General features: G+C 56.4%; 4 protein-coding genes and 1 long non-coding RNA gene across 13 annotated transcripts; 2 read left to right on the top strand and 3 right to left on the bottom strand.

Annotated features, from left to right (window-relative positions):
• Window positions 1-439: 439 nt before the first annotated feature.
• Window positions 440-8351, bottom strand: INTS15 (integrator complex subunit 15). Its single transcript, XM_056503210.1, has 6 exons — window positions 8079-8351; window positions 7022-7243; window positions 5560-5725; window positions 3353-3880; window positions 1689-1728; window positions 440-1151 (listed from the first exon to the last, which is right to left on the bottom strand). The coding sequence occupies exons 1-6, from the start codon at window positions 8268-8270 to the stop codon at window positions 953-955; spliced, it is 1347 nt and encodes a 448-aa protein (XP_056359185.1). The 5' UTR covers window positions 8271-8351; the 3' UTR covers window positions 440-952.
• A 42-nt stretch (window positions 8352-8393) lies between these two features.
• Window positions 8394-14331, top strand: LOC130259175 (deoxyribonuclease-1-like). 8 transcript variants are annotated; one of them, XM_056503203.1, is made up of 11 exons: window positions 8394-8444; window positions 9029-9211; window positions 9586-9732; window positions 10931-11078; window positions 11757-11845; window positions 12001-12084; window positions 12209-12324; window positions 13084-13196; window positions 13472-13629; window positions 13707-13803; window positions 14098-14331. In XM_056503203.1, exons 4-11 carry the CDS (start codon window positions 10932-10934, stop codon window positions 14149-14151), a joined length of 858 nt encoding a protein of 285 aa, XP_056359178.1. In that variant the 5' UTR covers window positions 8394-8444; window positions 9029-9211; window positions 9586-9732; window position 10931; the 3' UTR covers window positions 14152-14331. The 8 variants fall into 8 exon arrangements, with proteins under 8 accessions (XP_056359178.1, XP_056359172.1, XP_056359179.1 ...); XM_056503197.1 differs by having other exon boundaries at window positions 13081-13196; XM_056503204.1 differs by lacking the exon at window positions 8394-8444 and adding an exon at window positions 8453-8557.
• Window positions 14332-15753: 1422 nt separating this feature from the next.
• Window positions 15754-17633, bottom strand: LOC130259177 (uncharacterized). Of its 2 annotated transcripts, XR_008841589.1 has the most exons (4): window positions 17548-17633; window positions 16948-17051; window positions 16205-16388; window positions 15754-16049 (listed from the first exon to the last, which is right to left on the bottom strand). It is a non-coding gene; the product is annotated as an uncharacterized LOC130259177 (long non-coding RNA). The 2 variants fall into 2 exon arrangements; XR_008841588.1 differs by lacking the exon at window positions 17548-17633 and having other exon boundaries at window positions 16948-17538.
• Window positions 17634-19183: 1550 nt separating this feature from the next.
• Window positions 19184-25131, bottom strand: ECI1 (enoyl-CoA delta isomerase 1). Its single transcript, XM_056503196.1, has 7 exons — window positions 25003-25131; window positions 24631-24771; window positions 23573-23700; window positions 22864-23010; window positions 21879-22000; window positions 21016-21194; window positions 19184-19682 (listed from the first exon to the last, which is right to left on the bottom strand). The coding sequence occupies exons 1-7, from the start codon at window positions 25040-25042 to the stop codon at window positions 19516-19518; spliced, it is 924 nt and encodes a 307-aa protein (XP_056359171.1). The 5' UTR covers window positions 25043-25131; the 3' UTR covers window positions 19184-19515.
• A 403-nt stretch (window positions 25132-25534) lies between these two features.
• Window positions 25535-27803, top strand: PTX4 (pentraxin 4). The gene is made up of 2 exons (XM_056503192.1): window positions 25535-25868; window positions 25993-27803. Exons 1-2 carry the CDS (start codon window positions 25740-25742, stop codon window positions 27238-27240), a joined length of 1377 nt encoding a protein of 458 aa, XP_056359167.1. The 5' UTR covers window positions 25535-25739; the 3' UTR covers window positions 27241-27803.
• Window positions 27804-27868: the final 65 nt, after the last annotated feature.

Here is a 27868-nt window from a genome sequence, read left to right as displayed (position 1 = left end):
ACCTCTGATATGTAGGAAGAACCCCTTTTTTCCTGCTTTTTCATCCTGCAGAGGGGGGCTCAGAGAAGCACAGCAAGACAATAAAGGGGCTGGACACCACCTCTGCAAGCTCTGCTGTCCTTCCCAGGACAATTCCATGCTGCACTCAGAGCTGGCCAGCTCTGAGTCAGAGCACTGCCAACCTTTGGCCAGTTTTCCAGCCAGCATCAACAAAACACCCCAGATCTCACTGCAGATTTTCAAGGAGCTCTGACTGAGGTGTGTACAGGGCATTTCCCCAGCAGGGAGGTGGATGGGTCACTGCAGCCACACATGGGTTTTGTCCCCACCCCAGCACAGGCCTGACAATTTGGACCTTCTAATCACTGGAAAGAGAAGAATACAATTGTTTGAAATTGTTCTAATTCTTCTACTTTTTGTTTAAAAAATAAAGCTGAGGTTTTGTTTTATGCTTCTTGTTTCCTTTAATAGGAAGTGCTGCTTTACCTTGTGCTTCGGAAACAAACGTTTGCCTTCCAAAAATATACAGTGTACACATACTCTGTAGCTATAGATACAAACATTTACAAAGAAACAAGCAGGCTGGAGTGGAATAGCTTGGAAAAAAATCACACAAGGCCTTCCCTGCCTCCTCCAGCCAGAGCAGCCAGGCTCACCGTGCTGTAAGCACGGTGCTGCTGTAAAACACAATTGAGGAATATCATACCCTTGGAGCAAAACTATTTCCATACACTGCTGAGGTGTGGAATTGATGTTGCCTATTGCCATCCCCTCCTTTTGCCCCTGTGATCTGCATCCCACATCCAAACCAGCACAGCCCCGTGTGCTGCCCGAGCGCCGGCCCCGCGCGGGCGGAGCTCAGCTCTGCTCCAAAGAGGAAAACGTGGTTCCCAGGCGTTTGGATGTTGCCTGTGAGGCTCCCCCGGACTCGGGGGAGCCGGGACACGGCAGGCTAGCGGATAGGGCGGTACGGGAACGTCATTCCCGGGATGAAGGTCTGCACGGGGTGCGCGGGCAGCGCGGGGTGCGCGGGCAGCGCCGGGTGCGCGGGGTACCCCAGCGGCGGCGTGTGGATGTGCGGGTAGAAGCCTGGGGGCAGAGCCCCGTGCGCCGGCTGCTGCACTGGGCCTGAAATCACCAGCTGGAGCAGGCTGTGAAAGGAGAATTCAGACAGGAGGGAGATTGTTAGAGGAGCTTTTGTTGTGGCTCTAAGAACAATTTCATTTCAACAACTCACAGTGTTACTGAGAGCCAAGAGAACATGACACAACTGTGCTCTTTGCAGCTTCCAGAAGAATTTTTTTCCCCTTCCCCCCCACCACCCGGCCTTTTATTTTTTGCAAAAAGGCAAGAAGCAATCGAGTCTAGAGTCAGGTAAAAGCAGTGGGGAATTAGAGATGGGACAATTTAAGGGCAGGTTCCTTGCAGGAATTTAATTTCCCTTTCCCGTGCCTTTGTTCTAACACAGGCTGGGCAAGATCACCTACAGGTGGGAGCACTGAAGCCCCTTTCTGCCAGGAATCCAAGCAAGTAACAGCCAGCACTGTGTCACCTTCATCCTTGTGCTAAAGTGCATGTGAATAACGGCCAAATTCCACAAAGACAAATTTTTAGAGGAGGTTTTGTCTCAGCAGCCCTCGAGTGTCTTGGAACCTGCATCAAAGCCAACACAGCGAAAAGGCTCTTACTTGTTATGTGGTAGCCTGGAGCACACGGTCCTCAAGTCATCTGAAAGAGGACACAAGATTAACAATAAGGATAAAGCAGAAATTAGAGTGGTTTTCCTCTCTGCTGTCCTTTAGGAAGGTCAGATTACTGAATAATCATTAATTGTACTGAACAATTACTGCTAACTGATTGATCAGTAATGTCATCATCAGTCAGCAAGAGATCCAGCATCCCTCTCTCAGGCCCAAAAACCTCCATAGGGGAGAAAACATTTCTCCATTTCACCAACTTTCCCCACCAGCACCTTTACTGTATGTCTGACATTTAAGACAGACAAGCCTCAGGGTGGATTCTGCAAGACCAATACACCAACAGGAAGCAAATGAGATGTAGGAAGTAAAAGGTGTGACTCTGTCCAGTAACTGTTTTGTATTGGTTTGGGTTTTTTTAACCACTGCTAATGTAAATAATGGGTTGGGTTGGTTTTGGTTTTTTTTTTTTTTTTTCTGGAATCTATCAAGTAGAAATTGCACCTTTTTTTACCATGTCCAACCTTCTGCTAAAGCAGAATAGCTAGAACCAAGGAATTTAACAACATATCCCAGTGATAAAGTGTTTTCAGGAATAACTTGAGAACAAATTCCTGCCTTTGTAGACAAACACAATCCCAAAACACTGAAATATCTGCAGCCCCTTACACTGAACTACCTTACACAGAAAGAGCAAGTGCTCAGAATGTTCTGGCTAAGAACAAACACAGCTGAAAATGGCCCTCAAATCAAAAACTACCAATTTCTGATTTTTTTTATAACAGTTACTTTATAAAAGATTAGGAAGAACACTGAAATTGGACCAGCAGCACTGGTTCAGCCAGGACAAAAGCATCAGATCCCTGCTTAGGCAGAGGACACTCTGCAGTTGTGATCTGCACTAAATGTTCCAGCTGTTGGAGAGCTTCAAGCCTTCTGGTATAACCCACAATTGCCCAGTTTCAAGAGAATATAACAAGAAAAGAATCTGTGTGGCTGACCCTGCTCTGTGTTGGGCCACTTCCCTTTCATCTCTCTGCATGTCTTTCGGAAAGACCTGGCTTTGGAGACAGGAAAGCCAGACAAAAGCCACGTTAGCAGCCTTTTTTTACTGAGTTTAACTGAATTTTGGACATACTGTAAGGGGGTCTCATTATAGGTGAGCTGAAATCCCAGAGGTTTCAGTTGAAGAGGTACTATTTGCTTTTCAAATTCTTTGTCTAGCACACCCAGCCAGGGGTTTATGTGCTTCATGGCCTCTCCTCCAGCAGGCAAACTCAGAACTAAACTGAAGCAAAATCCAACAGTGCTTTTTAAATAGCTACAGACAATTCTGAGGAGAACAAAGTCCTCATGCCAGACACCCAGATACACCCCCCTGGTGCACAGTGCAGGGCTGTGGATCAGTCCCCAGCTCTGCACTGCAATGCCTGACTCACCCACAGCAGTGATCTCTCCTTTCTTACTCTCCATCCAGCTATTCTTCCTGAACTATTTTGTGCACTATCACTTTCTAAGAGGGGCAAACTACTAATTATGCTGTGAACACCTTGATCTTTACTCCCCTCACCCCAAAACTGCTTCTTACAACTTCTTACAACCCTGGAGGAGAATAATCCTATGCCAGGTCTCTGCCAGCCCCACAGACAACTCACCCCTGGTGCACAGGAGAGCTCCTGATGCCATGGCCACTTGCAAAGCCTGAGCCAGCCTGTCCAGAGCAAGTTCAATCTCTTTGGATGCATTGAGAGGATTGAGTTCATCAGACAACCTGTTAATGTCCTCCACCAGAGGAACCACGTGGTCAAAGGGTACCAGCCCCAGGCGCCCATAAAGGTTTTTCTCTGTTAAATGGCCCTGGAGCATCATAAGAACCTGCAGGACACTCAGATGCAGCTTGGAATAGAGTTGGTGGCAATCCCTGTCTTCTCCTGAAGTCGAGTCCTTGGCAATTTTGCTGGGAGGGTGTCCATTGGAGAGAGAGGCTTTCTTCTTCCTCTTGTAGGCCAAGGGAGCTTTGACACACCAGCGGATCAGTCCTGTCAGCGGGGTGAGCTCCAAAAACCCTATGGGCAGGTTGGCTGCAATGGGAGTGTTCAGGAAGGTGATGAGGATCAAGCGAGGGTCTTCAAAGATCCAGGAGACAATCAGCTCCAGCAGATCCGAGGGAGGGATGAGGTCATCTGGAGATAGGAAAGTTATTGCTGGGTAAGCTGAGCCTTGCACTGAAGCACAGGACTTTAATTTAGGCTCTAATTAGTCTCTCACACACACCCATCCTACACAGTCCCAATTACAGCCTCAGAACCTCCCCAGTTCTGCTGTTTTTCCCAAAACACCAAGGGTACTTTGTTCCAGGGAAGACACGACCACGTTCTGTCAACTTCAGCTTCCCCACCTATTCTGAAGACACCACCTAACACTGATATTTATTCCCTTTCCCAGCAAAACATTTTCTTCTCTGCCACCCATCATCTGCTCATTTTTTCCCTAATTTCAGTCTCCATTTATCCCTTGCCACAGCAAGCACAATGGGCAAGAGAAATAGGAAAAGCTTGTTGGGTGAGGAGAAGGAAGTGCCAGTAACTTGACTCATTTCTTTTAATACTTACTTACCTAAACAAACACATCTTGTGGAAAAACACAATGCAACAACACAATCACATGATATGTAAAGAATTATAAGATTATGTAAAGCTTCAGGTGAGAAGTGAAGGATGGTCATGAACTTGACTACAGACAAGAGAAACCCTGACACATCATCCTGTCCCAGGGGGAATGCTGGATTGGAAGAGCAAGCCCCCTGTTCTTATGTCACCAAAAACATCTCAAATAAACTAAGGAATTAAAAAATTACTTCCTGCGACTAAAGTTATTTCCTTTCTGACATGTTTTCTGTAATGATGATGGGATATAAAATATGCTCTGAGCTCTACCACATACTTTACAAAAACAATGTAAAGGCTAAGCCTGAACCTCTCTTTCACTCTCAGCAATGCCAAGCTGTTTATCTGGAGAAGAGTGTGCAAGCATTTTCTTTATCAATAATAGCATTTGCTCTTCTGGATTACAGGTGGTGCTGGTATTTAGTGTATGGTTGTTCTCTGGTCTACCATGAGCTTTCTGTGGCTGAGTAGATCTAAATCAATCTTATTTTAGACACCTACAAGTGTCTGAGCAAGAACCTAAGACAGGTTGCGCCACTGGCAGCTCACACACACAGTTAAAGAGTGCACTGGAGTTATGTTGTGTTTCTCACCACTGCTCCACAGAAATCCTGCTCCAGCTTGCCAACATTCAGAACTTGTTTCTCCCCTTTCTGGAAGGGATCAGGCTGACAGGCAGCCCTGAGTCTCTCTCAGGGCTAACTGAGCCCAGACAGATCAACTTTCACTCCCAGAGCTGCTCAGTCAATAAGGTCCCATGTCCTTTGCCCTCTGTGGAAGACAACGCCCTTTGTGTCAGATGTTCCTGGCAGCTTCTCCAGCAAAGACTCTCCCTTGTTTCCCAGAGAGGCTGTGAACTCCAAATCCCTGGCAGTGACAAAGGCCAGGCTGGACAGGGCTTGAAGCAACCTGGAATAGTGGAAGGTGTCCCTGCCCATGGCAGGGAGTGGAACAAGACAAGCTTTCAGGTCCATTCCAACCCAAACCACGCTGCAATTCTCCATCAGACATCAGAGTGGTTATTTTCATTCTCACCCGTGCCAGATGAGGCAACAGCCACACCCCTGAGCTGCTTCTGGCAATAATTACATGATAAAACCTTTTTAGGATTGGAGCAGTTAAATCTCTTGCAAGTTAATTCAGGGTGCACTACACTGCACCTCTTACTTGAAAAGACACAGCTGGGAAACACTTACCTGAAGAGAGGTCATAGAGAGCTGTGACTGATGTAATGAACTGGCAGCAGAAGCGAGGGCTGGCAGTGAAGATCTGCTTCAGGGTCTGGATGGAGCCTGGCACCAGGTTGCAGTAGTCATCGACCAGGGCTCGGGCCAGCCTCACACAGAACACGGCTGGGGTGCGCTGAGGGACAGCACAGGGGACACCAGATCAGAGCCTGTCCCAGGCTGCTGCAGGGGCTGCACTCACCCTTCCTCACATGGCACTGTGGCTGCTCTCCCTCAGCACATCAAACACCCACTCTCACAGAAATAAAATCACTCCATGGCAATATTAAAAGAGATGGTGATATTTCGAGTTTATGGTATCTGTGACTTAAAATTGAAACATTTTAGATCAATATTTTGAATCAGAGATTTTTTTTTTCTACTACTTCAGCAACATTTCTTCCCTGTGAGGGTGGTGAAGCCCTGGCACAAGTTGCCCAGAGAAGCTGTGCCTTCTCCAGCCTGGCCTGGAAATGTTCAAGGCCACACTGGACAGGGCTTGGAGCAACCTGGGACAGTGGAAGGGGGTGGAATGGGATGAGCTTTAAGGTCCCTTCCATCACAAACCATTCTGTGATTCCATGATTCTAAAACAGGTCTGTAGTTCAACTAGTTCAATCCCAAAGCAATCGGTTCAGTTGCCATGTCTGATATTTTTAATGTGGAAAATATTCTGTGGAAGCCTCACATCAGTTAAGAGCTGCCATCTGAAACAAAAATACACCTTCTCCTGCTATCCAGGTTATATCCCATCCTGCCCTCCCAAAGGCTCACCATGTGGGAGAAAAGGGACCCCAAGGAAACAGTGCTGGTCTCCCTCCTCTCACCTTCCCTCCCTCCTTCCTGCTCTTGCCCCTGTGTCAACTGTGACTTCTTCACATCCCACCAGGAACAAAGGTGCACTTCCCAAAGCCCACAGTGGGGAATCTCAGTGGGAAAGGAGGAGAGATCCCCAACCTACTGCATTCACAGAAGACAGACATAGGTATTTTGTGCCCAGATTTCAAGACAGGGGTTTGCCTCCTCCACACACAAACCTGCACATCAGGAAGGGTTTATTTCCCAAACTCCAGAGTCAGCTTTTTCAAGCAATGTGACCATAACTGCCAAGGTTTGTTCCCTGTGTTGGCCAAACCCTCCACTGAGCCCTTCCAATATGTGAGGTTTGGGGGGGATTATTAAAACCTTCACTGACAGTTAAAAAAAAAAAAACAAAAACACCCAAACAATTTTTTCCATTGCAGCACATGAGTGGATTGGCAAAGCTCTCCCTGATGCCAGAGCACAGGAATAGACACAAGCACAGACATGGGGAGCAGCTGCAACTGCCAGGGAGGAGCAGCTGACTGTGACCAGCTGTGCCCAGCTGTGCCCACTCTGGAGCACACCCTGATTCCTTCCCCAAGGATCCCTGCCTGCACAGGAGCTGTACCTGCAGCCAGAAGGCAGCACACTCCAGCACAGGGACCCTGCAGACAGCCACTGCCATGGAAACCAGCTTCCCCAGCAAAGCCATCCTGCTGTCATCTGCTTTGTTCCCTTGGGGGCTGAAGAGAGATGAAAAGATGACCTGCCGGACTGAATCCTTGGTCTGCTCTTGGAAATAATTGCACATGATCTCAAGGAGCTGAAGTTCCTGAAGAGGAGTCAGTCTCTGAAAGAAAACAAAAGCAAAGCTGTAAAATACACTGAGCCTCTGGAGGGACCATGAACCAAGTGAAAAGACAGGAACAGTAAAGGCTGAGAGCTTCCCTTTGGCCTGAGGGACTCAGTCGTCATACACAGCACACATATTCAAGCTTCTTGAATCATCACTGCATTTATCTGGTGAAACTGAAAAGCTGCAGGTTTCATTTGAGCACCTGGGCATATTCAAAGCTGGTGCTTGCTGCACCTGCAAGTGCTGCCGACAGACTGAAAGATGACACTGACATTGCTGGGGGGGGAAATATTTCCTCCCTCTGCAAATGACAGCACTGAGGACACTGCTGGGCAGCTGGGAGGCAGAGCTGGAGTCAGCAGCACTGAGGACTGCAGGGCCATGTACCCCAATAGTCACCAACAACTGTGGTTTCTGTGGTCTCTGAGCCCCCCATGCCCACCCAAAAACCCTGGCAGGGCCCAGCTGCAGCACTGGGGGCTGTGGGAGCTCCCCAGGGCCTCGAGGCCACCACACCTCCAGGAATCCTGGCCCATTCATCCTGCCACAAAAAAACTGTCACCAGCACCCCAGAGACCCCGTGCTGCCGTTTTGGGGCCTCAGCCTCCAGCAGCAGAGCCTCAGGCACCCAATCCTGCCCATCCCAGCCCCAACCTCCAGCAGCAGAGCCTCATAGACCCAATCCTGCCCATCCCAGCCCCAACCTCCAGCAGCAGAGCCTCAGGCACCCAATCCTGCCCATCTCAGCCCCAACCTCCAGCAGCAGAGCCTCACTGACCCAATCCTGCCCATCCTGTGTCCCCCCACTCCCGGCGTGTCCCTGTCCCACCTTGGGCGGCGCGCCGCGCTCCTTGGGGACCTGGAACAGGAACTCCTCGAGCAGATCGGTGGGGCCCTTGTCCACGAGCGGCAGCGGCGAGTTCTGCAGCTGGCTGCTGAAGTAGATGTCCAGGTGGTACAGCACCTCCTTGGCGGCGCTCAGCGCGTCCCGCCGCAGCAGCGAGTGTCGGATGTCGCTCATGGCCCCGGCCCAGCCCAGCCCAGCCCGGCCCGGTCCGGTCCCGGTCCCGGCCCCACTCGGCGCGGCCTCCCCTCGGCGGCGCGGGCGGGCGGGCGCTACGGCGGCCGGGCCGGGACAAAAATGGTCACGCGCTGCCGCCGCTGGCAGCGCCCCCTGGCGGGCCCGCCCGTGCGGGTAAGGGTGGCTCGGCCGGGAGGGGCCGGAGATGGAGATGGGGATGAGGATGGGCGGGGGGCTCGGGCCGGGGGACCCGGACATGGGGGAGCTTGCCCTGAGGGATTGAGACAGTGAGGCTCAACCTTGGGAGGAGCCTGGCCCTGAGGGGATCTAGGCCCTGGGGCTGGTGCTGGGGTTGAGTCAAGGGGTCTCAGCCTGGAGGGGTCTGGACGTGAGGGGATACCGGCCCTGAGGGCTGGTCCTTGGGCTGGCTGAGGGGTTCTTGACTTGAGAGAGAGCTGGTCCTGAGAGGGTCTTGGTCCTGGGGGTCCTGGCATGAAAGGGGTCTGACCTCTGTGGGGTCTTGGCCCAGCAGTGCTGTTGAGCCCTGGGACTCTACCTTGAGGGGATCTTAGCCTGGGTAGGACAGGATCTGGGGGGCCTTGGCTCAGGAGGGTCCTGGGTCTGGCCCCTGGGGCTATTCCTGACCTGAACAGGGGTTGACCATGGAGGGTCTTAGCTGGGGAAACCTGGCCTTGGGTCCAACCTGGGGAGCCCAGCCCTGATCCCACTGTGCAGAGCCCCCCTTCTCTTGTCTCCAGGTGAGGGGCTGACAGGGCCCCCCAGCCCCCCACGGATCACTGCTCACTGCAGGGGCTCTCCTGGGAAACACAGCAGCTGCCTTGGGAGGCAGGGAGCGCCAGGACATCAGCCAAGGCCACTGGGACAGGGCTGTGTGAGCTGTGCCACCCCCCAGCACTGCCCCAGGGAGGGGCCTGAGCCAGGTGACCTCCTGGGGAGGGTCTGGGCATGGGCACCATGACAGGGATTTGTCATTTTTGTAGGATTTTTGGCATCACACCTAAAGACCACACTGGGATGGCTCCTGCTGACCCCAGCACACTCACAGCTTGTTGGAAATGTGGGGTGGATGGGAATGATTTGTGTTGGTGAAATAAACACTTTTTAAGAGAATTTGTATCTGGTGATGAGTGACAGCTGCCGATGCCACCTATTGGGAAATTGCTGATCCCCACAAGAGATCTCTGTGATTCATTTCACCTTGCAGAGCTCTTGTTGGCATTTTAATCCCTTCTCGGTCTTACCTGTGATGGGAGGCATTGGCAGAGGTTGAAAAGGTTCTTTTTTCACTGAGCAGACCTTTGCTTCCGTGAAAAATGCCATATGGAGCCTGCGGCCTCACATGATCCTTGGCTGGGCAACCACTTGGCAAGGAGAGTGTGTCCCTCTCCATAAATGCAGGTGCAAATCCTTCTCCTTCCAGAGTCCTTGGACGACACCAAAGGTAGGTCCTGCTCCCCTCTCTTCCTGCACCCCTCAGGAGCTCCCCTTCACAGTTCCACCTCCTCCAGCTCAATTTTGCCACAAGGCTCTGCTGAGCCAAACCTGGGTGCAGCTCAGGGATGAATATACCTACCCTTGTAGGTGCCTCTGTCTGGGAGGTTGAGAGGCTGCTGTGCTGTCCAGGAGAGGGAGGATTTACGGGGCTTTGGGCAATTTTTGGCATGACCAAATCGTGGCATTGCCGAATCTCCGCGTTATCAACTGAACGGACTGTGGTGTTAGAGGGAAGAGTTTGCAGCAAGAATGCAAGTGGGAAAAGTGAGGATTTAACTAGAACAGCTGCCCCAGAAGGAAAAGTGAACCTGGGGCAAGCAAATCCTTCCTCAGGTTGAGATTTGGTGTGCCAAAAGCTGGAGTGTTTGCCCGTCCTCTCAGCCCGTTTATCAGGCTCTGGGTGAGTTCAGGCATTCAGGAACCCAGGCTTGGGCAGTGCTCAGGCTCAGATCCCACATGCTGGTGAAACATTACCCCAGGCAGCTGAGTGCCACGGGAAATACTTCCCAAACGCCGTCCCCCGTGGGTGAGAGCTGCAGCACTGCCTCTGCAGAGGGTCCTGAGGGAGCCAGCCTGGGTGAGGATGGGGCAGGGGCACTGCTGGGGGATGGGGGGTGGGGGAGGCACAGGTTACCCCAGGTGAGGATGCTCCAGGCAGTGAGGAATGTGGGGAGGGGTGTCAAGGAGGATCCACCCCTTGCTCTGTCCCAGCATGGCTGCTGTAGGGTCTTTGGGGTCTCTGGCACTGATCCAGAGAAAGGTGGGAGAGGCACAAGCCAAGGGATTTTGGGTCCCTGGCCACTGCCACCAATCTCAGGCCAGAAGAAATGTCCAGGCTGAGCTCTTCCTCATGGGGAATGAGGAAGTGACTGCTCTGTGTCACCATGAAATGGCATTTACTTGTTTGCCAGTGAATTTTCCACTCCAGCCTTGTGAGTGATCTGGCCTCCTTCCAGGAGGGACAGGTAGGATTAGGCCCCATGCAACAGAGGTGTACAATCCCTGCATCCTGGTGGCTCCCCAGAAAACAAACACCTCCCAGTGAAACCGGTATGGCCACTGGGAGTACCCTGGTCATCCTTGTTGTCTGTCCCTAATCCCTCTCCCAGCCAGGAGGGCTGAGCCCCTCCTGTACCCCTGCACAGGATGGCAGCCTCGAGGCTGGTGCTGTCGCTGCTGGTCACAGCTCTCCTGCTGCACGTGGCCACCACGCTGAAGATCGGCTCCTTCAACATCAAAGCGTTTGGGGATGCCAAGATGTCCAACCAGACCGTGGCAAATATCATCGTCTCTGTGAGTGGGGGGAGAGCAGGCCTGGCCAAGCTCTGCTCTTTGGGATGGATGCAGCCAGCTTAGGCAGAGGGACACCTGCTTCCTCCATCCATCCATCCATCCATCCATCCATCCATCCATCCATCCATGTGTTCATCCATACACCCATTCACCACCAATCCACCTGTCCACATCTCCTCATGCAACACCTCTATCCCTCCACCCAACCAACCATCTGCCCTTCCACTCATTCATCCATACACCTGTCCATCCAACTATGCCTCCTTTCATACACATCTTTATCCATCCATCCATCCATCCATCCATCCATCCATCCATCCATCCATCCATCCATCCATCAATCCATCCCTTCATCTACCCACCCATCTGCTCTTCCCCCATCACCATCTCCCAGCTCAGGCCATCTCTGCTCTTGCTGGTCTCCAATCAAGGCTAGGTGACATTTGATGCTGCCCAGGTTCCTCCCCTGCAGTAGCTGCTGGGTGGGTGGGTGGGTGGTGGACAGACAGGGCCTTTCCAAGCCAGGGCACATTAGCACAGGAATCCCCCCCTGGCTCTGAGGTCCCTGCTGCCTTCCCATTGCCAGCCTGGAGCCTTTGGAGCCCAGAAGAGGCAACCACAGGTACCCCCAGGGCAGCTCCTGGCCAGGAGAGAGCAGCTCTGAGCTTGTCCCCCCAGATCCTGTCGGAGTACGACATAGTTCTGGTGCAGGAGGTCCGGGATGCCGACCTGAGTTCTGTGCATGACCTCATGGACCAGCTCAACAGGTGACCCCACTGGTTTGGTGTGGGAGTGACTGTAAAGGGGATTCTGGGAGGGAGTCCAGTCATGCCAGGGCACCTCTGGCTCAGCTGGAGAGAGCCTGATGGATGCTGGGAAGCACCAGGAGCCTCTTCTCACCCTCTCCACAACTTGCTCCCAGAGCTGGGGAGCACCCATACAGCTTTTTGGTCAGCATCCCCCTGGGTCGGACCAGCTACAAGGAGCAGTACCTCTTCATCTACAGGTAAGGGATGCTGCCAGGCATCACCTGCTGCCCTCCCCAGCAGCCCCCAGAGGGGATGGGTACCTTTGGGGGCCCTGCCTGTGGCAGGAGCAGTGCTGGGGGCTGCCCTGCTTTCCTCCCTCAGGTCAGACATGGTGTCTGTACTGGGAAGTTACTACTATGATGATGGCTGTGAACCCTGTGGGAATGACACCTTCAGCAGGGAGCCCTTCATTGTGAAGTTCTCCTCACCCACCACACGTAAGAAGACATTGGGGGATGCCCAGACCTGGCACGGGGTCCCCTCCATGCAGGGCTGAGCCCAGATCTGTGGCTGCCAAGCCTAGGGGGGTTGCAAGCCTCCACCAGGGTCCCACCCATGGATGCCCAGGGGTCCTATGTCCCTGCCCAGCATGGCCAGCAATGCCTGCTGTTTCCCACCATGTGCCACCTCCTACCAAACACCTCCCATCACTTATCATCTCCCACCATGAGTTCTCTCCAGTTGTGTGCCATCTTACCTCTCCAGCTGCTTCCCATCGTGTCCTACATCCCATCATGTGCTACCTCCCTTCTTGTGCTATATCCCACCGTCTGCTTCCTCTGGCTGGATGCCATCTCCCACAATGTACCATCTCCTATCACCTGTCATCCCACATCTATCTCCTATCATGTCCCATTTCCCATTTTGTTCCACTGCCTACCCCATGCCATCACCTCCACCTCCTGAGAACCTCCTCAGGGCACACACTATTCCATCTCTTGCCCAAAACCATATTGGCTTGGAAATGCTAATGAAAAACAAGCAGCAAACCCCAAACAATGCACAAAGGTATGCAGCTCCCCACTGGAATTTCCAGTCTGAGGGACAGACAGAGCACCAAAGTCAACACACGCTTTCCCTTCAACTGCTTTTCCTGGCCAGTAGCTGGGGCTTGGCCTGGGCTGGTTTCCTGGGGTTCCCATTCCCTGCTCAGGGGTTGCACCCAAGGCAGGGGCTGATGGTCAGCTGTCCAGCAGAGGTACAGGAGTTCGTGTTGGTGCCTCTGCATTCCGAGCCCAGCCATGCAGCACAGGAGATCGATGCACTCTATGATGTCTACACTGATGTCATCAACAAGTGGGGGACTAATGTAAGCAGCGTTGGGAAACTTGGCTCCTCCCCAGAGCAGCCAGGTGGGCAGGTGGGAGGAACACATCCCACAGGAGGCCTCTTGTCCCCATCAGAGCAGGTGCCACTCCAGCAGTCTCCAGGCTGGAGCTGCTGGAGGCCCTCCTGCCATTACTGGGGTCTTGTCCCCGCGCACTGGGTCACCTCAGGGCAGTTTGTAGCCACCCCTTAAGATTTCAGGGAACCCTTGCTGCCCTGTAAGGTGCGTGGGCAGGGACTCAGTGCTCTGCCCTGCAGGACATAATCCTCCTGGGTGATTTCAACGCTGACTGCTCCTACGTGACCAGCTCCCAGTGGCCGTCCATCCGCCTGCGCTCGCTCCGCGCCTGCGAGTGGCTCATCCCCGACAGCGCCGACACCACCGTGGCCGACACCACCGACTGCGCCTACGACCGGTGCGTGCCGGGGGTGGCTGTGGGGGGCTGGCAGGGGGAGGCCTGACGGGCACCAACACCCCCCGATGCCTCGGCAGCATCGTCGCCTGCGGCACCGCCCTGCGCCAAGACATTGAACCCGGCTCTGCCACCGTCAACAACTTCGAGAAGAAATTCCACCTCCAGATCAAGGATGTGAGTGAGGGGCTGGGTGGGGCAGGAGTCCCTCAGCACTGGGATCTGCCCCACCGTAGCTCCTGGGAGCATGGGAGGGCTCCCTGTTCCCAAGGGGGCACCTAAGGGCAGCCTGACCCCAGCTGTTGTACCGAATCAACCCTCCAGATTGAGCATTTTGGGGTATGGTCTAAATTTTGGGGGTTGGAGTGGAGCATTTGGATCCCAGCCATGACTGTGGCAGTGGGTCCAGCTCATGCTGAGGGTTTATTACTTGACTCTGGTCAGGGTGACTCTGCTCTCCCTCACATGCAGGCTTTGGCTGTCAGTGACCATTTCCCAGTGGAGGTGACTCTGAAAGCTCGCTGAGCCTGTCCCTGCACCAGCAGCCACCAGGATCCCTCAGCACACACCTGCATCCTTCGTGGGAGCCCACGCACTACTGCTGCCAGCCAAGCTGCCCACTGCCTTTGCAAGGAGTTCTTGGGCTCTTGTGGAAGTGTTATGCTTTCTGTGTCCATTAAAAATGAGCATTTTCCTGCCTCTGCAGCTCTGGAAGGAGGTCCCTTCAGTCTCCCCAGCAGCTCCTGGTGCCCCAGCCCCTCAGCCCCCAGCCAGAGAGCCAGGGAGGTCCCCAGGGCTGGGGAGACAGACCCAGACCTCTGGGGTGGTGGGCACTGCTTCCCTCTCAGCTGATGGTGGCAAAAGCCACCTTGGGACTCTGGGGAGGGGCTGGGGCCCCCAGGCTCTCCAGGGTGCAGGATGCTCTTCCGCTCTGACAGAGCCTGCCTGGCGGTGGGGCTGCTGACAGGGCGCTGACAGCGAGGGCGCAGGGAGGACGTGAGTCAGTTCCCAGGGGGTTCGGTGCTTCCCGGGGGGTTTCGGTGCCGACACAGCACCAAGGGACACAGGAGTCACCCCGAGACTGGGTGTGAGGATACAAAACCTGAAGGCACATGAGAGCCTGGCAAGTCCTGGCACGAGCAGCCGTCAGAGCCAGCTGCTCCACTGTCATCCTGGGGTGATGCCATGGGCCACAGATGCTGTGGACTGGCATAGGAAATGCCAGCCCTTCTGGGGCTGCTGTGGATTACCAGTGGGTTCTGGATGACACTAGGGCTGCTGCGGGGGTTTGCAGCCATCCCCTCTTGCCGTGGCTGGTGGTGCCCTCCTGCCTGACCTAGACACTGGCCATTTCCTTCTCTTCCCTCTAATTACACTGTCTGAATCATCCAATTAAGGCCAGCGCCCTTCACCTCCTGCCTGGTCACCGTGCCCACTCAGTGATCCAGGTGTGACCCCAGATGGCAGCCCCCCAAGTCCCACATACCCACCCAGTCCCACAGGGATGCCCCAGCGTTTCCAAGTCTCCCTGTTTGTCCTTTGCTGTGTCAGCACAGGGATGGCTGGGCTGGCCCCACCCTTTCACCCTGTGGGATTTTTGGTTTCCCAATGTGGGAAGGAGCTCAAAGTCATGCCAAAACCCCCACGGGGGTGTCCGACTCATCCTGCTTTGCCGGCACCTCCGCTGGGAATAAAGCCACCCATCCTGCTGCCGGCAGAGCAGAGGTGCTGCGCATTCAGCGAGGTAAGGACGGATCCGGGCTCAGAGCCCTCAACTGCCGGGTGGGACTGGGATGAACGAGTTGGGATGAGGACTCACTTCTTACTCTAGCAGCGGGGGCTGTGGTAAAGTTTAAGGATGTGGAACAGCCTGGGGTGCCTGGAATGCTGGCAGTGGTGGATGGGGCTGGTGGGCAGTGAAGATATCCTGGAGGGGGAGTGGAGCTGGGTGATCCCTGGAGCTGGAAGAGGCAGACTCACAGTGGTGGGACAGGATTTATCTTCTTCTGGGACTGGTGAGCTGGCAGACTGCCCACACCAGCTCTGCAACCTGCTCTGGGCAATGCCCACCATGACACACTGTCACACTCCAGGACTTCAGAAGGATCTACATATTTTTTTCTCTACCCTAAATCCAAAATAGTGTTCCAAGCTGATCTCCCATCCCAGCATCCCTGTGATCCAGCATTGATCCTGGAAGAATGGGGACTGTGACACTGGAATTGTCCCTGCTGGCTGTGGCTCTCCTGTGCCCAGCCACGGCCATGCTGCGCATCGGTGCCTTCAACATCCAGGCCTTCGGTGACACCAAGATGTCCAACAAGGAAGTGGCAGAGATCATCATCAACGTGAGTGCAGCCAGTGCACTGTGGGGATGGGCTGTGTTCTGGGACCAGCCCCAGCACAGCTCCTGTGCCAGAGACCTGTGGGGATATGATGGCATTGCAGTGCTGGGGATGGCCAGGGTGGATGAAGTCTTGGTGGGGTGTCAGGCACAACCCACAGTCCCTCTGAGCCCTCCCTGGGGACACCCAAGGGACATGCAAGTCCCCATGGTGCTGAGGCCAGAGCCATGTACCTGGCTGAGAGCTGGGTGGCAGACTGGCCCTGAGCTGTCCCCTGCAGGTGCTGCTCCGCTACGACGTGGTGCTAGTGCAGGAGGTGCGCGACTCCGACCTCAGCGCCGTCACCGAGCTCATGGAGCAGCTCAACAGGTACCAGAGGGGCTGGGGCAGCAGCACCAGCAAGGAAAGCCAAGCTACCTGAGCAGTAAGAGGCAAAAAAAAAAGTTGTCCATCAACAGACAGTTTGTTTTTGGAAAGAAGAATAGGAGAAACGTGCTGGGGCAAGGAGGAGGCGCTGAAAACAACACTGGGAATAACCCAGTGAAGGGAACGGGGATACAAGTGATATAAATCCCTTCTGAAAGCTGCAAGCTCACCAGAGCATGCAGGATGGAAAAGAACTCTGTCTCTGGGAAGCTCCATCTCCAAAATCCAACAGGACAGGACAGAAGCAAAAGAGGAAGAGGAGGAAGGGACAGGTAGACCTTGCACCTCAAGACCCTGTGAGTGGCAGGGGGACCCTAGGATGGACCCAGCAGTGGATGATGTTTTGAGAGGGAGGGTTCTGGCACCCTAGGAAGAAGAAAGGCTGCTGGAGTGGGCTAAAACTGGCCAGAGTAGGGTGGCAGCCCCTTCACCAGTGGGTGTTGACCCTGTTTTGGGGGAGAGCATGGCTCAGGACAATGCGGAAGCTGCTGCTGCCGTGTCAAAAGGCTGCCAGTGCACCTGAGCAGGAGAGCCCAGCCCATGTCCTCACCCCTTCCGTGTCCCCTCCAGCATGGCCACAAAGCAGCCAGGGCAGGGAGGGTGACGCTGGCTGCTGCAGAGCCCCAGGCTGCTCATTGACCCAATTTAGCTGTGCTGCAAAATGAACGTGAGGAATGTTCCTGCAGAGAAAGGGTGGTAGGAGCCACCACATGTCATGCTGTGCTCAAGGAGGACCTGGGGGAGAGGCACTGGGGGCTTCAGAGCTGCTATAGCTCATGTCACCCCACAACCAGGGGCAGAGAGACCCATGGAGACTGTAGAACAGGACCAGCTGGTGCAAACCCTGGGGCCACCTAGCTCCTGGACATGCCCAAGCCACTCCAGGGCGGTCCCAGCCACATCACTGTCCTGCCTTTTTGTCTCTGCAGTGCATCCACATCCCCATACGACTACGAGATCAGTGGCCCCCTGGGACGGGAGAACTACAAGGAGATGTACCTGTTTATCTACAGGTAATGGGGCTGGCAGTGCTGCTGACTGTGCCACTGCACTGCAGGGCCACCAGCACCACAGAGGGCTGTGCCAAGTCCCAGGGTCACCATCCTTTTACTCCCACAGGACAGACATTGTGTCTGTGGTGGACACTTACCAATATAAGGACCCCCAGGATGTCTTCAGCCGGGAGCCATTCATCCTGAGGATCTCAGCACCCAGCACCAGTAAGTGGGGGAACAATTGGCCATGGGTTGTGGCATGGGATGGTCATGGGGCTGACATCCCTCTCCCTTGGCAGAGGTGAAGGAGTTTGTGCTGGTGCCCCTGCACTCGGCCCCACACGATGCTGTCGCTGAGATTGATGCACTCTACGATGTCTACCTGGCCATCATCAACAAGTGGGGGACTGATGTGAGTGTCACCAGTGCTGGGGGGACACCAAGGCTGGGCACTGAGACACAGGGACTGTTTGACCCACACTGGGACCCTGCTTGGAGGCGAGCGCAGCTGGTGCAGGAGTGCTGGGGTGGGAACCCTGTTCCTGCCTGTGACAGCGCAGTCCCTGCCACCCCCATGGGAGGGCTGGGGGCAGGAACAGCCCATCACTCACATCAGCAGCCTCCCATCTCCCCTGCAGAACATGATGTTCCTGGGGGACTTCAACGCTGACTGTTCCTACGTCCAGCAAAGCGACTGGTCATCCATCCGCCTGCGCACCAGCGACGTCTTCAAGTGGCTGATCCCCGACAGCACCGACACCACCGTGGGCAGGTCAGACTGTGCCTACGACAGGTGAGCACTGCCAGCACCCCTGTCTCCTCCCCTGCCACCCCAGCGACCCCCTGCCTGCCTTGCACTGCCAGCAGGGCAGGAGTGACACCCACCATCCACCCACATCTCCCCAACAGGATCGTGGTGTGTGGCAACAAGCTGAAGAGAAGTATCGTGTCCAACTCAGCTGGTATCTACAATTTCCAGCGTGCTTTACAGTTGGATCAGGAGGAGGTGAGCCAGGATCACACATTTGGGGCTCTAGCAGGCACGAAAGCTGAGTAGGCCCAGGTTGCAGGGCTGCCCTTGTCTCTCTGAGGGGCTCAGGGTGACAAGGGACCCAAGGAGACAGGGATTTGGGGTCACTGCCTGTCCCCATTGGGAAGAGAAGCAATGCACAGGGTTTTTTATGGTCCTCCACAGACAGGACTCAAGGTATGGGGTAACCCAAGGCAACCTTCAACCACACTTCACTGGCACAGAGGCCCCAGATGAGACATGGGGGCTTGGAGGGCAGGTGACCCCGTGCCAGTGCCCACCCTAAGCCATGCCTGGGCACCTCTCCATGAAATGTGCCAAAACTGGAGCCTTGTGTGTCAAGTGTCTTGGGGTTGGGGACAGTGTGCCCCCTCCAGCAGGCAGAAGGTTCTGGCAGGGCAATTGACTGCCCTGGCAGTCCCAGCAGCACAGTGAGGCATGAGTGGCTCATTGAACATCTCCCACCTCTTGCCCTCCTCCAGGCCCTGGCAGTCAGTGACCACTACCCAGTCGAGGTGAAGCTGGCAGCCTGAGCTCCTCCTGCAGCCACAGACCAGGATCCAGCTCCAGCTCCCACCACTAATTCCCATGAAGGTGTTCTACTCAGCCCCATCCACAAGTCCTGTGCATGGGCTGCCCCAGATGCTGGTCTGGAGAAGGATGGCAGTGCCCAGACTCCCCTGCCCACCATGAACCAGAGCCTGGGGACAAGCCACCAGCCAGGACACTGTGACCACAGACAAGCCAACAAAGCATCCATCTCCTACCTCATTGAAGATTTATTGACAAACCTCATTTCACAATTAAGTGTTGGACAGGAGGGAGGACATTCAAGGACCGTCGGGCTCGGGCCACAACGTGTTGAGACCCTGTCCCTGTCCATTCCTCGGGGCTGAGTGGGCTCTCCCTGCCCTTGGGGAAGGCAGCGTGGTGTCAGGCACTCTACAGGCACAGAGGGAAGGGGCAGAGGGGCGGCTGTGGGAGCAGGTGGCACGTCACCGATGGCTGGCACTGCAGGTGGCTTCTCTGTGAGACCAACAGCTCCTGCAGCGTTTCAGAGGGTGACTCGACCTCCCAGGGACCAGCTGCATCCTCAGCTCTTCCTCTTCTTCAGCATCTCCATGTACATGCGGAGAGACTTCTGGATGGACTCTTTGGAGACGAAGGTGACAAAGTTCTTGATGTCCTCCTCCCGGTGAGCTACCAGGCGGTCCAGCACCGCCTTCCTCATCATGCTCTTGGTGAGCTGGCGGGCATGGTCTGCAGAGGACAGCAAGGGTGAGGAACATGCCCTGTCCTCACCCCTGACCAACTCTCAATGCCACCAAATGCAGGTCTGATGGGGAGGGATCACACAGCCAAGTGCTCTTGAAAGCAGCAGGGAAGGGGGTAAGAAAAACCCATCAGCTGGGATAAATTCTGGATTCTGAACTGGATAAATTCTCATACAATAAATTATGGTTGTACTGCTCAGTGGGGAAATGACTGATCTTCTGGCAAAGATGACAAGAAGTTGTGTACCTCCTTCCCTCTGTGCCCTCCAGAGCCCTATATCCACCTCCAATACACACCAGTTACCAAACAAAATTCCTTATTTGAAACTGCTGTGGCTCTAAGCTCCCCAGAACCAATCCCTTCAATCCCTGCAAGTCTTCTCCTGCCAACCACACTGTACAAAGGCCAGCAACACTTCCCTCGAGCTCATCCCTGGGCCTGTGCCATTCCACATGGATGTGTGGATGCTGCAGGAGCACAGGGGCTGGTGGAGCTGACTGAGGCCTCCAGCACACATCTGCTCACACCCTCAACGGAGCCAGGTGCAGCACATGTGCTGCACAGATGTTTTATTCACACAGTGACAATGAAATGAGGACTGACCCCCTCCATCCACACACTGGGAACCCTGAATTGCTCCAGCACCCAGGTGCTGAAGCCACCTCCACCCAGACACAGTTCTGATTTAGGAGAAGGAATTGCACAGCACCTCCTGGAGAGGAGAGGGGACAGCTGAGACATGCTCCCCAGTCTGGGGGGTGAGGTGTCACTCTAACACCAGGACAGCAGGGAGGAGAGATGGCATGGGCTGGGAAAGCTCAGATCTGTGGAGAGCCCTCTTCCAGCCCAGGAACCTTGTGCTGCAGCCACGGAGCAGGCCAAACACACGATGCCTGTGCTGTCTGCCTGTCCTCATCCACACCCCCATCACTGCCATCCAGACTGCCAAGACTTGATTCAGACCATAAAAGCAGCCTGGCAGCCACCCAGGAGCTCTCACCCAGCCTGTTCACTCAGCTCCATGGCAGCTTTCCTGGGCTAACACCTCCACTGACAGACAGAGATTTGGTTTGTCTCTGGAGCTCAGGCATCTCCAGACTGACTCAGCAGGGCTGGCAGGATGAGCTGAGCTGAAGCCACGTGCCCTGAACCTTAGCTCAGTGTCTCTCTCCGTTAGCCCAAGGCTGCTGGAACCGCTGAGCTGAGCTTTCCTACCTCCCAGCAAACCAAACCTCCTCTTTTAATGGATACTGTTACATAGCTCCCCTAGCACCAGCCCTGGCATCCGCACTCCCACCCTCTTCTGCCAGAGGTTTACCAGGAAGGGCCAGCCACTGTGCCATAACAGCTGCAGCCTTCTCCATGAGCTTCTCCTCTGGCACCAGCTCATCCACAAGGCCCAACTTTTGGGCCTCAGGTGCAGGGTGGAGGGAACCCAGCTGGAGGGAGCGTTCAGCAATTCGGTGTCCCACAACATTTACAAACGTGTCCTTAAACCTGCAAGAGATGGGAGGGAAAGCCACACTCAGGGGCAGCTCACCCAGACATCAAGAGCTGACAGCACCCTGGTCCCACTGCCCAGGCTCAGTGCTCTGAACAGCAGCTGTGGGCTCAGTCACAATGTTAAAATAGCCTGAAAAGAGCCATTTTTGGCTCTCATTCCCAAGAGAGTTCCCTCTTCTCTGTATGAAAGCTGCTCTTTTTAATCTTAGTGCCTGTTGATACCTACTTGCTGTGACTGAAAAGTCCTTCCCAACAGTGCTTCTATATGTTCCTAGGGCAAACAAGAGCTTGGGTGTCAGTATCTTAGTGCCCCTGTGCTTTCAGAGATCTTCACATCATGGGATTTTGCAGATACACAGTGTGTACCCAGGGAAAAGCCTATTCCCAGACTAAGCCTGACCCATGAGATCTCCCAGCACTAGTTCTGGAGTTAATTGCAGGGCCAGAACTGAGATACTTGTTGGTGCAGGATGTGAGGACTTTCTGCAGCCTGAAAGCTTTTCAGATACCTGCAGAACACAACAGAAATGAGGTGTCATCTCCTGCAGCTGCAAATACCTGACCCCTGACACACAAACCACACCGCCATGACCAGTTGAACTGATTCATTAACTCCTTGAAGATGAACTCTTTCTAGAGACCTACACATGATATTAGAAGTGGGAGGCACTGGCCTACCAGAAGGGAGCCACAATGCCCAGCTGGGCTTCGTTCAGGCCGATGCTGAATTTGGGGTTCTCTGCCATGATCCTGTAGTCACACGACAGGGCAACAAGGCAGCCCCCAGCTGGGCTGGACCCCTGACAGAGAGAAGGACAGAGTGAGTCCAGGACATGGTTACAAACATCCCCCAGCCTTGCTGATCACTCCAGAGCATGGCAGACACCAGGAAGTCAGAGCAGATGTCCCCCAAATTTCTGACCACCTGATTTGAAACAGACCTAAAGAAGATTTTTCTGATGTTTATCAGGGTTTTATAGAATCACAGAAGGGTTTGGGTTGGAAGGCACCTTAAAGCCCATTTCATTCCAAGTTCCCTGCTACAGGCAGGGACACCTTCCACTAGATCACATTGCTCAGAGATCCATCCAGCCTGGCTTTGGACACTTCCAGGGATGGAGCAGCCACAGCTTCTCTGGGCAACGTGCTCTAGGGCCTCACCCCCCTCACAGGGAAGATTTCCCTTCCATCTGTGATCATCTTTTCCACAGCTCAGTGCTGCTCAGCCCTGCACAGGATGCCTGAGAGAAAACCCAAGTGCCTTCAGTGGGGGGCTGTGGACAGACACCACCGTGAGCTGCCAGGGCAGCACCGCCCTAGAAAACGAAAACAAGACACCAAAAATGTAACGACTCATCCATGGACACAGAGACCCCAGCAGCACTTTCCTGCTGGCCAAGAACCCTGGCTGGAGGAGCAAAACCTGCTGGAAATGCTGAAATGCTGCTGTAACCCAGCAGTGCCTGCAGCTTACACAGAGTCTGCAGCATCCCACGCTCCCACACCTTCCCACACCCCACAGAACTGACAGACACGAATTTCGCCCCAACACCCCAACAGAGACATCCCTGGATGAATTTCAGCCTGGTTTCTCAGTTGTCCCTGCCCACACAGTCCACAGCAGCCACAGCAGGTGACAATCCCACCCCGAGGAAGGACGTACGTTGACTGCAGCCACTGTCACCATGTTGGAGCCGTAGAGCCGGAGCCACATCTCCTGCACGGCTCTCCAGAACTCGGTGTAGTGCTCCACGCTCTTCCCACACATCTCCGTGATGTCCAGGCCAGATGAGAATATTTTGGGGACAGCCTGGAATTGGAAAGACATGTCCCTGAGAGTCATAGGGAAGGAAGGACCCTTTAGCTCTCAACTGGCAGCTTGAGGGAAGGGAAAATGATAGATATGTGATATAAATCAGGGTGTTTTAGGGCTCTAAAAATATCTCCCCACTGCTCCCACAGCGTGGATCATCCTACTACCACAGCCTGCAGTGCTGGGCCTCTGCTTGCAACACAGTTTCTCATTGTCAGGGTCCCTGTGTGAGTACATCAGCCACACAGCACAAAACCTGTCCTGTGCCACTCCCAGGCACCACCTTGTCCCCACATCTGAAAATAAGCACTGGCATCTCCCAGCAGCTCTCTGTGGGACAGCCAGGAGATGTCACAGGATGCGTTAGGTTGGCAGATAAGCAAATCTGATTTCCATGACAAAACACAACACTAGGCTGTCATTCTTCTGCTAGAAAACGACACAGAAGAAACATCATGGCCCATCCAAGAGCCTCCTCCCTCCTCCCTGAGCCAATCCAAGGCCCCTGAGGGCCCTCCCGTGCCAGTGAACAGTGACCCAAACAGGAGCAAACACTTACAGAGGTGATGATCACACCCCTGCAGGCCCGGTTGTTCTCCAGCTTCTCCAGGCTTATGGAAAACTCTGTGAGGAACTCCAGGCTGAGGCTGTTGACTGGGGGACTCTTGAACTTCATCATGGCAACACCTGTGCAGGGTAAACACAGGGACATCAGACCCTTCCCAGAGCAGCTCACACTGCCCTGCCCAGAGGAGATTCACACCACTTCCCTGTTTCCCTCTCTAAACTCTGTCTTCCCACTCAGCAGCACTCCTGGCTATTTAAAAGCTTCCAGAGCAGCAGAGCCAAGAGCAAGGTCCTGTCTTTACCCAGATCCACCCACAAGCCAGGGTCACTCAGCAGGTGGTGGGCCTGGAGCACAGAGCAGGCCATGTGTGGTGGCACCCCACGTGTCCCAAAGCCCAGCCACCTTCCAGGTCACAGTGCCCAGCAGCTCCCTTCTCTCTGGGGTCAATGGGGAAGGTCGAGCCTGCAGCTTCTGTCACAGCTAACAGTCTGTCCTGGAGGTCACACACCTGCTGGAATCTGTCAGCACCACGGGAAGGACTACGAGCCCTTGTCCCTGTCCAAACTGCACTACCCTACCCCAAGGGCCCTCCCTGAGTGCTCAGCCTGCGTGCTGCAGCACAAGGACACACCCAGGCACCTGAAAGCAGGACCTGGGAAGCCACAAGAAGAGGCACCTTTGCTCAGTGCAGGGACACAGCCCTGTGACAGGTATTCCTGGTAGCCAGGTCACAGAAATTCCCAACAGCTCTTCCCTGATGGGGCACTGCCACTCTACCGGGTGCCCAAAGCAGAGACCCCCAGGCAGGGGACAAGGCAGAGGGAGGGAACAATGACAGCCAGGATGTGCCTGTAGCACCAACCACCTGCAGTGCCCACAGCTGGTGAGACTCCCAAGCCCAAACCCTTCTCTCCGAGGCTCCTGCAGTATTTGGCTCTGGTGACTTTCCATGCCAGAGCCACACACGCCATGGGACAGGCGTGGCAGGGACCGTGCCCCACAGTGCCCGGGGATTGAGGGTGACACCGCACAGGTGCCACCCGCCGTACCTGAGCTCTCGTCCAGCTCCACCTGGATCTTGTTGTTGCTGAAGGAACGGCAAGGAGCGAGGCCGGGGGGCTGCAGGGGGCTGGGGGGCGGCCGGGCGGCCCTGTCCCACGCCGGGGGACGGCAGCACAGGGGCAGCACACCTGGGGACACGGACAGGTAAGGACGGGAACAGCACAGCCCCCACAGGTGTGGGGTGCGCTCCCCATGGGGACACCCTGACCCGCTCAGGGAGGATATAGGGATGCCCCAACCCACGGCAGGGGGACACGTGGAACACCCCGGTAGCAAGGGAGGAGCACAGAGAGGCAGCGGGGGCTCGGGGACACGCCGAGCCCGCCGCGGGGAGCGGTCGGGGCAGGGTCCGGGCGCACCTGAGCGGCTGACGCGGCGGGCGAGGGTCGCGGCCGCCATCTTGTGTAGGGCTCAAGGGTACGGGGCGGGGCTTGGGGCGGGGCCTGTGAGGGAGGCGGGGCTTGGGGGAGGGCGGGTCCCGCTGCGCCGCGTTGTGGTCCCGCCCACAGCCCTAAAGCTCCGCCCACCGGCGGCGCTGCGGCGCGCACGTGCTGCCCCCTCGTGGTTACCCTGCCGCATCGGCCGCACTGACCACTCGATCCTACCTGTCCTGTCCTGCCGGCACTGACCACTAGATCCTACCTATCCTGTCCTGTCCTGCAGGCACTGACCACTCCATCCTATCTATCCTGTCCTGTCCTGCTGGCAGTGACCACTCTTTCTTAGCTGCCCTGTCCTGTCCTGCCGGCACTGACCACTCCGTTCTACTTGTCCTGTCCTGTCCTACCTGACCTTCCCGGCCTGTCCCCCCTGCCTTGCATCCAGCCATGTGCCCAGGGTCCCCCCCACACCTTTCTGTGCCTCACAGCCGAACACCCCCGGCCCGGCCCCTGCCGCGGGCCGCCGGAGCCCGGGAGCTCTGGGCCGGGGCCAGCCGCCCCCGCAGAGCGCTGGCCCGGGGCCTCGGCGCTGGGAGCCCCGGTGCTGGGCCGAGCCAGCGGTGGCTGCGGATCTCATCACGGTGGAGGCCGCCCGGGGGACACCACGGGGGACAGGGCCGGCCTTGCCGTTCAGGCAGAAGGCGTCCGGCAGCGGGATGGCGGGGACGGCGCTGTACCTCTGCCTGGTCCTCGCTGCCGCTCTGCAGGGCGGCCTGACCCGGGCACCGGGACCCCCGGCCCGCCCCGGGCCCCTGCTCCTGAGGCTGCGGCGCCTGGAGGAGCAGGTGGGTGCCCGGGCGGGGAGGGGCTGCTGCCCATCTGTGCCAGGGGGACACTCAGCATTTTGGGTAGGGCAGGGGCCCAGCATGGGGACGTGGGTTCACCCCACATCGCCCTACTCCCTTGCAGTTTCTCCGGCTCCAGGAGGTGACACTGAACCATCTCCAGAGCATCGCCAGCAACTACAACGTCTCCTACAACATCGATGGACGTTTCCAGGCTCTGGCGGAGCAGGCGGAGGCGGCCGACGCTGCCCGGGCCGCCCTGGGTGCCGAGCTGGCCCGCCTGGCCACCTCTGGCCGGCGGCTACGCCGCAGGCTGAAGAGGCTGGAGGGGACAGTGGGTGCCCTGAGCCCAGCACCCGGCCTGGTCACCCACCCACCTGCTGCACTGGTGGAGGCTGGCACCAAAGCGCACGGTGTGGCAGACCCTGCCCGCAGCCGGGGCAGCCAGCTGGAGCAGCAGCCGCCGGGCCAGGCTGTCCCCAGCACCCCCAGCCCTCGTCGCCCGAAGCGGAGGCGCTGGCAGCAGCACCGGCGGGAGGAAGGGCTCTGGCTGCCGGCTGATGCCGGGGCTGGCGGAGCACCCGCGGATGATGAGGAGACCCCTCGCGATGCAGCACCAGGACCCCAGACCACGGCACCGGCCCTCCCCGCGGTCCCCCAGGAGCAGCCCCCGGCCCCCCAGCAGCCCGGAGAGGGTGGGTACAGCCCCCCCGCCCCGGTGCCCACCTCCCTCGCCTGCCGCACCGGCGCCGTCCTGCTCTTCCCCAGCACCTCCGCTGAGCACAGGGCCGTCCTGCGGCTGGGGCCACACCGGGGGCTGCGGGCCATGTCACTCTGTGCCTGGCTGGCCACCCCAGCCCCTCGCCTCGGTGCTCTCCTCTCCTACGCCACCGAGGACGGGCACAGCGAGCTGGCCGTGCGTGGCCATGGCGGGGATCGCCCTGGCTCTGCACGTTTCATCCTGGGGGACGGGCAATTTCGGGAGCTCCCGGTGGTGCCGCTCCTGGATGGCAAATGGCACCACCTGTGCCTCACCTGGTCCTCCGGCCAGGGCCAGTACCGCTTCTACGTGGACAGGAGGCTGCTGGCTGCCGGCTCCCTCTTCCAGCGGGGCTATGAAATTCCCGCTGGTGGCTCGCTGGTGCTGGGCTGGGGGCAGGACGGCTCCAACATGGACTTGGGCACTGCGGAAACTTTTGCGGGTCACCTGGCTGGCTTCGCTCTCTGGAGACGGGCTCTCCTGCCCGGGGAGGTGGCCAGAATGGCGACCGGGCGGGGGCTGCCCCGTGGCCCCCTCCTCACTCTGGCCGATGCCTCCCTGCAGGGCGGGGTGCGGAGGGTGGCGTGTCCCTGCCTCCAGCGCTGCCTTTGACAGGCTGACAGCAGGAGTGGTGCCGGCTACCTGCGGTCACGGCTGGCTCATAGTGCCGCTCACACACGAGCTGAATCCTCCCAGGGTGACGGGACACCCAGCAGGGAGGGCGTCTCAGGACCGGCACCATCGGAGGGGGGAAAAAGGGAGAGGGGTCTTGGCAGCCAGTAGGGCAGAGGTGGGACCAAAGCCGGAGGTCCCCTGCTCCTATAGGATGTACAGCCCATCGTTCCTATTAAAATGCTCCGAACATTAGAGAAACATGATTTATTTGTCCTGCTTATTCACTGCAACGCTCGGTGCCGCTCACAGCCGGGCAGGAGCTGCTCAGCACGGGCACCGGAGCGGGTGACGCTGCTCTTTGCCTGCCCTGAGTCAGAGCAGGGGAAGCCGAGCACGGGACAGCCCGTGACCGGGTGAGCCAGCGCGGCCGCCAGTGCCCTGCGCTGCCCCCGCCCGCGGGGCTCCTTGGCAGGGCAGGGCTTTGCTGCTCCAGGGGGCTCTGGCGAAGCACAGTCTGCTCTGCGGAATTCTGTGCCTGGAAAGCTGGAGCAGAGTCGGCTCCAGCCGTTCCCGGAACCCCGTGCTCCCAGAGCCCCGTGTGACGGGGACGGCGGGGCCATGCTGC

Source organism: Oenanthe melanoleuca, chromosome 14 (assembly GCF_029582105.1).
Source record: "Oenanthe melanoleuca isolate GR-GAL-2019-014 chromosome 14, OMel1.0, whole genome shotgun sequence".
Taxonomy (NCBI): Eukaryota; Metazoa; Chordata; class Aves; order Passeriformes; family Muscicapidae; genus Oenanthe; species Oenanthe melanoleuca.
This window is presented reverse-complemented; position numbering and strand designations above follow the sequence as displayed.